This window comes from Rissa tridactyla, chromosome 1, assembly GCF_028500815.1.
Source record: "Rissa tridactyla isolate bRisTri1 chromosome 1, bRisTri1.patW.cur.20221130, whole genome shotgun sequence".
NCBI classification, from domain to species: domain Eukaryota; kingdom Metazoa; phylum Chordata; class Aves; order Charadriiformes; family Laridae; genus Rissa; species Rissa tridactyla.
Genome location: NC_071466.1, coordinates 74,474,593 through 74,486,311, shown reverse-complemented (window position 1 = coordinate 74,486,311; position 11,719 = coordinate 74,474,593). Strand labels below are relative to the sequence as shown.

The window sequence follows — 11,719 nt, the reverse complement described above, 5'->3', positions numbered from 1 at the left end:
CTTCTCGCGAGCCTTCATTTCCCAGTGTGAGAGATGAGATAAAAAGCACTTGGAGACATGTTAAAGTGATGTCAATCAGTCAATCAGCAATAAAATACCAGGGAAGGTCTTTCCAAAGCTACAAAGCTGCACCATGAGAGTCTACCCTAGCTTTTGGTCTCATCTATTTTTTTTCTATTTTAACATGCAGAACCGAAAGAGATGCTTACCCACAGCAGCAAAGGGGAAGTCGGACGACAGTGAAGAGCCATCATTTATACACTCCAACCCAGAAACAGAAACGAAAGAGACAGCACAAGACCAAAAAAGAAGAAGTGCACACCCAAGAGCCTGTACCCAGAATGCCGGTACTAATGATAACATAGGCTACCTGAAAGGACAGGAAAATCCAGACATCCACCTACTCAGTCTTCATATCATGTAGCATATGACTCAGTTAAGATGGAGAAAAATATCTAGAGCTGTCTGAAGGGCAAAGAGAGGACACTAATCATCAAACTATTCAAGCTCCTCCAGAAGAGAGATTTTAAAAAGACAGAGAAGACAACACACAACAAGCACATAAAGCGGGAAGAAGCAGATGGAGCTGCTTTCAAATTTTATGGCATTTAATCAAATTCTACCATCAGAATTTAATCCTGCCTCATCCTGCAAGTTGATCTCCGTGCGCAGATGTCTCTGACTTCGGTCTCCTTCTTTGAGAACCAGGGGCCTATGCAGCAACCGGAATCCACAGCACCTGATATGCACCCTCTTTGCATGCTTCATCTATTGCTCTGTTCAGCTTGTGCATTGAAATCAACAGCACCTCACAAAGATGTCCTCCTATGCCATAGGGATATCTGGGTTCCACACGCATTGGCAGGTAATCTGGGACTGAATAAACTCTGGCCAAGAATTTCAGATGCAGGTGTCTGTGGCTGGGCTTCCGAATCTGCATGGAGATAACAGGATAAATGAACCAGCGTGATGATAATTTTCAAATTGCTATGAAAATCACTTGCACTTCACCAGTTTGAGTATTAACATCTTTTCACCCAGACAGGAATAACCTTTGGCACAGGCACATCGTTGCAATAAGGGTGGATGTGCTCATCAGAAAAGATACACATAGCTGAGTATATCGCCATTTTGGTAGAATCCCATTTAACTGAAAGAAGAGATTTACAATGAAGTTTCAACACCCAGAAAGCTTTAGAAACTTAAGAATGTAGTCTGTGTATCTCTGGGCTGAATAGAGTATTTGGTTGGTCAGCACGCTTTTCAGGCCCATTCATTTTCTATTTCTTCCTCTCTTCTCTGTCTTTCTAATGCATCGGTGGATTGCTTCTGCAGTCAAGCGTGGTTTTGCACGAGACGCCTCTTGTTCCAGCAGAAAAATCAACATACAGTATTTACAACACAATTAGCAGCTATCTAGCATGAACTAGGTTTGAAGGGGGAAGGGGTCAATAATTTCATGCTTGCCTGTGACAAACAGCGGGGGAGCACATCAGGGGCAGAGGGATGGAGTCCTAGTAAGGGCTCTCAACTTGTTGCCCTGTGGCAAGCCAGCGACGATGCACTGGGACACCCCAAGGGAATCAAGGGGGATTCGCGCAAGAGGGTGACACGGCCAGCCCAGCTGAAGTGCCTTTACGTGAATGCACACAGCTTGGGCAATCAACAGGATGAATTACGGGCCACTGTGCTGCTGGAAAGCCATGACATAGTGGCTATTACTGAAACTTGGTGCGATGATTCCCATGACTGGACTGTAGGGATAGACGGATATAAGCTCTTTCGGAAGGACAGGCAGGGTAGGAGGGGAGGAGGTGTTGCCCTCTACATCAGTGACCAGCTGGAATCGATGGAGCTCCACACGGGGAAGGACAATGAGCTGGTTGAGAGTATATGGGTTAAGATTAAAGGGAAGATAGGGGAAGGTGATGTTACAGTAGGGGCCTGCTACAGGCCACCTGACCAGCAGAGCCAAGCAGATGAGGCCCTCCATAGGCAGATAGAAGCGGCTTCGCGTTCACAGGCCCTGGTCCTCACGGGGGATTTCAGTCACCCTGACATCTGCTGGAGGGACAACACAGCAAGGCACCAGCAATTCAGGATGTTCCTGGAATGCATTGATGACAGCTTCTTCCTCCAAATCGTAGAGGAACCAACAAGAAAAGGTGCTATGCTGGACCTTGTTCTCACCAACAGGGAAGGTCTGGTGACCAACGTGAGGCTCAGGGATAACCTTGGCTGCAGTGATCACGAAACAATAGAATTTAAGATCCTCAGGGCAACTAGGAGGATGTATTCCAAGCTTACAACCCTGGACTTCAGGCATGCGGACTTTGATCGCTTCATGGATCTGCTGACCAAAGTGCCATGGGACAAAGCCCTAGAGGGAAGGGGGACAGCTGGTCAGTATTCAAGGATCACCTTCTCCGTGTCCAGGAGCAAAGTATACCAACAAAGAGAAAGGCAGGAAAGAATGCTAGGAGACCTGCCTGGATGAACAAGGAGCTCCTGGACACACTGTCACACAAAAAGAATCTTTACAAGGAGTGGAAGAAAGGACAGCTAGAATGGGGGGCATGTAACGAAGCTGTCCGAGCAGCAAGAGACCTGGTGAGAAAAGCTAAAGCTCAGTTAGAACTAAATCTAGCCAAGGAGATCAAGGGAAACAGCAAAAATTTCTATAGGTATATTAATGGTAAGAAGAAGACTAGGGAAGGTGTGGGTCCCCTCAGAAAGGAAATGGGAGAGCTGGTGACAAGTGATGTGGAGGAGACCGAGGTTCTCAACGACTTCTTTCCCTCAGTCTTCACTGGCAAGGGCTCCAGCCACACTCCCGGAGTCACAGAAGATAATGGCAGGGGTTGGAAAGAACTGCCCATTGTAAGTGAAGATCAGGTTCATGACCATCTGATGAACCTGGAAGCGTACAAGTCCATGGGACCTGATGGGATACACCCAAGGGTACTGAGGGAACTGGCAGATGATGTTGCTAAACCGCTCTCTATTATATTCCAAAAGTCATGGCACTCTGCTGAAGTCCCCCCTGACTGGAAAAGGGGAAACATAATCCCCATTTTCAAAAAGGGAAAGAACCAGGGAACTATAGGCCAGTCAGTCTCACCTCCATGCCTAGTAAGATTATGGAGCCGATCCTCCTGGAGGCACTGCTGAGGCAGAAGAATAACCAAGAGGTGATTGGGTACAACCAACATGGCTTCACCAAGGGCAAATCGTGCCTGACAAACCTGGTGGCCTTCTATGAGAAGGTCACAACATCAATAGACAGGGGGAGAGCAACTGACATCATTTACCTGGACCTGAGCAAAGCCTTTGAGACTGTCCCGCATGACATCCTGGTCTCCAAGCTGATAAAATATGGGTTTGACGGATGGACAATTCAGTGGATAAAGAACTGGCTTGATGGCCACACCCAAAGAGAGACTGTCAACGGGTCCATGTCCAAGTGGAGGCCAGTGACAAGTGGAGTCCCTCAAGGATCAGTATTGGGACTGGTCTTGTTTGACATCTTCATCAGTGACATGGACAGTGGCATTGAGTGCACCCTCAGCAAGTTTGACGACAACACCAAGCTGTGTCGGGCAGCTGACACCCTGGAGGGAAGTGATGCCATCCAGAGGGATCTTGACAGGCTGGAGAGGTGGGCCTATGCCGACTTCATGAAGTTCAACAAGACCAAGTGCAAGGTCCTCCATCTGGGTCGGGGCAATCCCAAGCACCGATATAGGCTGGGCAGTGACTGGCTTGAGAGCAGCCCTGAAGAAAAGGACTTAGGGGTGCTGGTGGACGAGAGGCTCAACATGAGCCGTCAGTGTGCACTAGCGGCACAGAAAGTCAATCATATCCTGGGCTGCATCAAGAGAAGCATGGCCAGCAGGTCGAGGGAGGTGATTCTCCCCCACTCCTCCACTCTCGTGGGACCCCACCTGGAGTACAGCCCCTACTACAAGAAAGATATGGACGTGCTGGAACGTGTCCAGAGAAGGGCCACGAGGATGATCAGAGGGCTGAAGCACCTCCCTCGGGTTCTCCCCCTCTCTTAAGGAGACCCCCTTAAGAGGGCCTACAAGAAAGCTGGTGAGGGACTTTTTAGGATGTCGGGTAATGGTAGGACTAGAGGGAATAGATTAAAACCAGAGATGGGTCAATTCAGACTGGATGTTAGGAAGAAGTTCTTCACCATGAGGGTGGTGAGACACTGGAACAGGTTACCCAGAGAGGTGGTGGAAGCCTCATCCCTGGAAGTTTTTAAGGCCAGGCTGGATGGGGCTCTGAGCAACCTGATCTAGTGGGAGGTGTCCCAGCCCATGGCAGGGGGGTTGGAACTAGATGATCTTTAAGGTCCCTTCCAACCCTGACAAGCCTATGATTCTATGATTCTAGGGTACCACACTACGATACCATGTCACCAGTCTTGGTTTTCTACCAGACTATCATTGAGAGGAGTCCTGTGTTACAAAATTCTAGCATTGCTGAATCAGTGTGGAGCACGGGGGGAATAAATATCACGCACCTTGCTGTCACACCAAAATACCGATCAACTACACCAGCAATTGTGCCAAGTTGCCAAACATTGAGGAGGCTGGCAGAAAAAGGGGGCTGTATCACTGCACCCTTGGGGAATGAATCTGGAAAGTCTGGAGCATTCTAGCAAGGCATCTAACAAACACGTGGTGGAACGGGAGCAGCTGCCTTCACTGACAGTAGTCATGCACAGAGCTAACCTGGTGTTGGAAGTCTTCTGCTATGTTGGACTTTGCAGCAGGATTGAGCCAGTTGTGCTGTATCTCCCAAATTCGCTACGTCCCAGTGTGTAGCACCGCATGGGACAGGGAATGAGGACACTGATAATGCATTGGGTCAAGTAACAGTGGTCTGTCACTCAGCTTGGAGAGCTCGTGTCACTATACTGCACTGCACAGCACCCATTTCCAGCCAGCCTCCTCTGGGTGCCTCCACCTTTTATATATCAAACCTATATGCCAGAAACAACTAATTAGGTGTTGTTCAGATCAGAGCATCTCACTCTGGTGCCAGGATCACAGCAGGAGAGAGGGGCTGCGATATGGCAATTGCATGATGCTGATGTAGCAGCAAGGAAATGTGAAGTGGTGCTCAAATGAATGAGGTTAATGCTTATTGCATGCAACTTTCCAGGTAGGTATCCACAGCAACAGTTCACGTCGCCGTTCACAATAGTGGTATTACAGCTAGCACCACTGGCAGCAAAATACCGCATCATTTATTTTATTAGAGGAAGCCAGTAAACGAAAATCACACAGAGTGTCATGGGTTTTATCATGGCAAAGCTGAAAGCAGGCTCTAATTGGGCAAGCGTGTATCCTAAATGACAAGCCCCATCAGAAGGTGATCCTCCCTTTCTCTGAGAAAGTAACTTCTGGATCATTGCATTTAGTTCATAAAATGTAAAATTCTTAAAGAAATTAAGGGTATTTTTTCTCAATGGGTTAACAAAAATTTTATGACATATCTTGGATTTTAATTTAGGTGTACTATCATACGAGTGATTAAGTGAACAGAATACAGCAGTAAAACAATAAAAAAGCAAATTGACCACTGTTTTCTGGAAAATAGTGTCATTAAGTAAAAAGTAACAAAGGTTCACAGAAAATAAATCTTGTAGACAATCTTGACTATTAAAACCCCAACATATCGTATCTACTCTGCTTTCTTCATGCACAAGTTTCGCAATGCCACAAATAAAATGCTGGAAACAAAGCCCTCCAGTGACTCGAAGCTGGCATGGACAATGAAGCAGGGGGGGCAGCCCTGAGCCACTTGTCCTCACTGCAGGGTTGCCTTCAGCACAGAGACCCAGCCAAGGACCGGAGCTGTGAAGTATCGGCAAGTAAAAGACACAGCACGGATCCACAGGGTGGTTAATCGAGTTTTAGGGTGCTCAAAAATATAGCCAAGTGATGCAAAGCACTGAAGTGATGCAAATCCATTTCGGCAGCTCAAGCTTATTGAAACATTTCTGAAAGGAGCCCTTCTCCCTAGCAGATTCAGTGCTGGTATGTGCATCGTTTCTGTGCAATCCATCATAATGTCGAGGCAAATGAGGCAATTTAAGGAACAGCAGCAAGAATTATGTGGAAGAGCGGTTTTATAGAGAAAGGTTAAAAGAGCTTAATACATCTAGTTTTGTTCAAGCAGAGGTAGGTGGAGGCATGTCTCCAGCCAGTAAATGCTTAAGTAATGCAAACCTTAAGGATGGAGGAAATACTTGGGCTTATACATACGGGAACAAGTAGGAGTAAATGAAAAGAGGGTGGGGAAAGACTGAATATCAGAAAATCTTGCCAGCTGCACAAGCGCAGAGCTTGTGCAAATTTTTCACAGGAAGTGGTGGGCATTCTTTTAGTTAAGTTATTTAAAAAAGAATTCAAAAAATACTAATAAACAAGCTACCAGGAATAAGTACATACTAGCAGGAAAGTTGACTGGATGATCCAACAGTCTCCTCTCTCCCCATTTCTTTCTTTGCTTGGTGTATTTCCAACCAGTTAAGCATGTGCAACATTGCTGGGGCACATTCACAACAGAAATCTCAATGCCCGTTTAAGAGACTGTATTTTCCACTGCAAATTCCTGTCTTCCCAGCAGAACCTGAGAGAGGGACCCCACAAACTTTTTTCATTTATTCAAGTGCAACGTCACCTGGATTTGATCCATGTCCCACAGAAGAGGTAACCCCCCTGCAGGAGAGACAAGGCAGTTTAAATATTAGGATTATTGCTTTTGGAGTCTGTCAGGTAGATAACCTCTAATGAGTACCGGCAGCTGAAGAGCTTACAGGTCTACCACTCTTCCAGAAGTTCCCGCCTCCATAGTAAAGGTGGCAAGACAGAAACCACACATTTGTATTTTAGCAGTTCTGGTTCCTTGCCCAGAAAAAGAGTATGAACTATCAACAAAGATAGCTTCCGTGACAATTGGAAGCTTACACTGGGGTGTGCTTAGGAGGAATACTTGAAACTACCACGGCTCAGTAAATGTCGCAGTCTTTTAAGTACACAGATTTCCATTGAAGGTAGGCAAGAGATAGACTGAGCATAACTCTTATGGTGTTAAATTTACTGTTTTAGCAAACATGCTAATAAAGTTGATAACGGTTGCAGAATTCAAAGTATGGCTCCCCATTTCAAAGTCTTTCTGTTGTGTTCTCCAGTAGAAGGCATTTCTTCATCTGATGAGTCAGCTGTTGAACGTTAGTGTCTAAGTATTCGTACAATTTCTGTTTATCAATGCAAACACATTTCCATAAGAACTATATTCTATGTCTCATCATAGTTTATTTTAGTATAGGAATTGTGTTTTAAAAAACTGTTCAATAGGCTCAAGCAATACTGCAATATCCAAATGTTAATATTTATATGCACTGCAGGCATAAACCAAGCAACTTGAAGAGCCTCAAACATGTATGAAATAATATAACCCAGATTAATTCAGAAATAAATGATCAGAGTGCTTTTTCCTTTATCATTTACAGACATTGAACCATATTGTATTGTTTTTTCCTGCACAGAAAACAGTAGGAGTTCTGGACAAAGATGAAAGGGAGAATATGTACTGCGAGCTATTTGTTTTCTACACATCTAATAATATCTTTTTAAAAAGACATTCTGTACATAGAACAATTAAAAACTGTCCATATTTTAATGCTGTAAGGTTTAAGATTCATACATGCTATAATGGTAGGACTCACAGTTGTTCTCTCATTTATATCGTGGCCTTTTTTTTTTTTTCTTTAATAGCACAGTTGGCATTTCCATTTTTACTCCAAGGCAGATTTTGCCATCCTTACATCTTAGTTTCATTAGAGTTCCCATTCATTTTAGCGGGTAGGATGTTCTACAGCATGAATTAGAGCAAGAAAGTCTGGCTGCTCAGTTGCGCAACACTGGATTTGAATTACGAGAAATAGAAAATAGCTGACTTCTTTTTCCAGAAAACTAATGTGTGTACAGCAGAAGCATAGTTAAGAAGGTAAAATCAAGATCATACAGGGTCCACTGTAATAACGAAGCAGCACTAATTGCTCTTTGTCTTTCTGAGTTCTTTACTTAGATTTGATTGTGCTCTTTGATGTATATACCGATACCTCACAGAAGTCAACATGTGAGCTTCTGCTCACAGCAGTGATCAGGCTTTATATTTACTGTGGTTTGGATAGTTCTGAGAACTGTGAACAGAGACTCATGTTCCCAAGTCACTGATTCATGTATGTCCTTTTTCAATGCAGTGATCAAAAGATCAGGCAAGTTTGAAAAATTAGTAATTATACAGAAGCCTTTATCTTCGATTTCTCACACACCTTCTGGAAATCATCACTGTTGCTGGGGAAGTCTTTGACCCAATGTTTCTAACTTTCCATTTCTCCCTTGAAAACAAACCTAGTTGATGCTGTAGCCATAGTTCCAACAAAACAAGAGCATCCAGAACTTCAAGGTGTCTTCAGTGTGTTCTGACAATAAAGAACAGTGTATGTTATGATTGTTTAAGAGACATAATAAATGTTACTATTTTTAGGTAGGCTATGTGGTAGTCTGTCCCTTAGAGACTCTGGATCTATTACACTATCCAAATCTATTATGCTGTTGTGACAGCTGAAAGTCAACCACGTGTTCAAGCGCTTCAAACCTAATTTAACATGTTGATCACGTTGGAAAACACATAATGATTAAGGAACGGAGCATTGGTGCATCCAGCTTTTTACTCTAAAAAGCTAAGCCAGATCATCAGTGAACAGAGACCGTTTGTACTACATACAGCCTCTTCCCTCTGCCGCTTTATTCAAGATGACTTTGGCAGTATCGGTCCTGATCTTGGACAGCTGACATCCAGAGCAAACTACGGCCGCGGTCACAACTCATTCTCAGCCTTGACACGATGCACGCCTGGTATCCCAGCTCCTTTCAGCATTGGTGAAACGTATCCATTTGCCAGTGCAACGTTCCATCGGCTTGACAGATACCAACCTCCTACTTGTAACGACAAGCCTTCTCCCCCACTGCAAACTCCCTTCGTGCATTTAACAAAGGCCTTGTCACCTGGATGTTGACAGGTATATGTCTTTCCTCAACAGCGGCAAACGCCCTTGCTCTAGCGCAGGGCCTTGCACGCCGCCTCAGGCATGCAATACCTCACTGTCCTCCGATTTTATTGCCAGCAATGGTGCTGCGCAGACAGGCCCAGCAGCGAAGAAGGGGGAAAATTCCCTCACGGGGAGGGCTAATGACACCACTGCCCTGCAATAGCAGCATAGTAGGAAGCTAAGGTGGGGAAAAAGGACACAAACACCACAGAGGAACGTCCCCACCGAGACACTATTGCCCTCGCGGCCAGCAGCGCGCAGCCACCCTTCCGGCGCCATCTTGGATGTGGGCAGGACAAGCCCCCTGCGCCCTCCGTAGGGAAACAACAACAAGCGACACCCCCGTCACACTCTACAAGAGACGGGGGAAGAGGACGAAAGAGGCGGGGCGGCCCTGCCGCAAACAGCCTGCACCTGTCCTAAAGCCAGGTTTAAAAAAAAATAATAATAACGAAATAAAGCGACCCGTTCCCCGAACTCGGTAGAGAAAAAGGGCGGCTTGCCCGCACTTAAAATGGCGCCGGCTGCCGCCCCGCCCCCCGCGCCTGAGGGGGCGGGGTTAGCGGGAGAGGGCATCGCCCCCCCCCCCCCCCTCATAGCGGGGGGCGGGGCGTCGCGCAGGGCCGCGCCTCTGCGTGACAGCACGCGTCACGAGAGACGCAGCGCGCCGCGGGAGTGCCCCGCCCCTTTCCCTCCTCCCTCACAACACCCCCGGGCCCCGCCCCTCCCCGAGCTCCTCCGCGCGCGCGCCGCGGCCCGGCCGGAGAGACGGCGGACCCGCACCGGCTGCGGCAGCGCGATGGCGGCGCGGCGGGAGGCGGCGGCCGCGGCCGCCGGTGGCTGCCGCCTCGGCTCCCCCTTCCCTGGCGCCGGTAGCTGGGCGGCTGGTTGGCGGGGCGCGGCGCTGCGCTTGGCCCTGGCGGTGCTCCTCCACACGGCCCGGGCCGAGAAGGAAGGTGAGATCCAGATTTCCCTTCCTTTCTTGGCCTCCTTCTCCGGCGGCGGTTGCGGGGCCGTTGCGGCGGTTGCGGCTGGGGGGTGGTGGTGGGGTATGTGTGAGGCTCCCGGCTTCGCCGCGCCTTCCCCCTCCCTCGGCGGGGTCACAGGGTCCCGCTGGCTGCCGTGCAGCGAGTCGCTGTCGCTGTGTCCCCCCCCGACGTCCCCCTCGCGCCGCCGCGGCTGCCGGGGTGCGCCGGTGTGTTTGTGATGGAGGAGGTGGTGGTGGGGAGACGCTGGCGTCGGGGTGAACTCGGTGGGGTTCCTCCTCCCTGACAGCGGCGGGGATGGAGCTGGAGCTGCCCTTTAAAAAAGGAGAGGGAGGGGGCAAAAAAGTGGAATTAAAAAAAAAAAAAAAAAAAAAAAAGAAGGCTTTCTGGCGTGGAGCTGGTTTCCCTGCGGCAGGCTTCCAAGCAGGAGAGCGAGCCAAGCCAAACAGACGGGCAAACCTGCCTGAGAAAGGGCAAAAATGCGCGCTGGGATGTGACAGCAAGAAGACCCCCTCCCCCCCCCCCCCCGCCCTTTCTCCTCCCTGAACTTCTGACAGGTGCCGGACGCCTTCGCCAGGTCGGCGGCATTTTCTCCAAACTTTAGTGAAAGTCGGACAGGGACTTTTTTAAGTTCTAGCGTCTTTGATTTTTGGCACATTGTCTTTTCATTGTGGTTTAGCAAGGGAAAAAAAAAAGCCCCGAGCGAAACACCTAAGCATATTCTGTAGCATTGCTGAGAACGGCTTTTAAACATTTCCAAGGTGCAGACTCATGGTCTCCTTAAAAGTGCGGCTGTGTGGCAGCGTTAAAAAGCAGCAGATAAATGTAATGTGTTGCAGAAGTAAGTGAAACAGATTTACTTCGGCTGATGTGAGAATTGACTTTTCAAGCAAGTTGCTGTGCTGGAGGAGGGTATATTGGACAGAAGTTGAAATGTTTCATGCCAGATGAGGTCCGGGAGGATGAAACAGAATAAGAACAAAAAATGAATAACAGGGATGTGGAATAGGAGTTCAGTGAGGAGGCTGTAGTCATGTTTCTAGACAGGCTTGAGGGAAGATATGCTTCCTAATAATGCATGTATCAGAATAAATGTAGATAAGCTTTTTGTTTCCTAATGAAATGCTCAATTTGAGTAATTTTCCAGTAAGTTGTTTGTACGAATATGATGGTGTTGATATTAAGATGATAATAAAATACCATTAATTTTGAGTCACAGACACTCTTGTTCACTTGACTTTGTCTTCAGAGGAATTTAACATTTAGAAGACAGTGTGAAGAAGATACAGTATCCTTAGAGTGATGAGAATTTGTAAGGCTGTCAGTTCAGTCTGTAGTGTCTTGAGGTACTAGAAAAGTTCAAATGCTTCAGAAATACCTATTTTTTCAACTCTGATTTTGATTGCACTCCTTTACAGATAATAGCTTATATGAGTTTATAAGCTTTATCAGTGATGTCATATACTGGTACGATGAATTGATTTAATGCCCTAAAGGTTGTGATAGCTGGGGCCGTGGTCTGGCTTTATTCATTTGTGGAGGAGATACTGGGGTTTTTTTGCTATGGACTTCCTTGGCATTCCTGGATAAACAAAGG

At 47.0% G+C, this 11,719-nt stretch overlaps 1 protein-coding gene across 2 annotated transcripts in view; it reads left to right on the top strand.

The window, feature by feature from the left end:
• The first annotated feature begins 9,888 nt into the window (after positions 1 to 9,888).
• The window catches only part of TMEM131 (transmembrane protein 131), a 107,510-nt gene continuing 105,679 nt past the window's right edge, over positions 9,889 to 11,719 (top strand). For both annotated transcript variants that reach the window (XM_054189326.1, XM_054189367.1), the window contains exon 1: positions 9,889 to 10,092. In XM_054189326.1, coding sequence (XP_054045301.1) covers positions 9,936 to 10,092 — 157 coding nt within the window. In that variant the 5' untranslated portion in view covers positions 9,889 to 9,935. The remainder of the gene's footprint in view (positions 10,093 to 11,719) is intronic.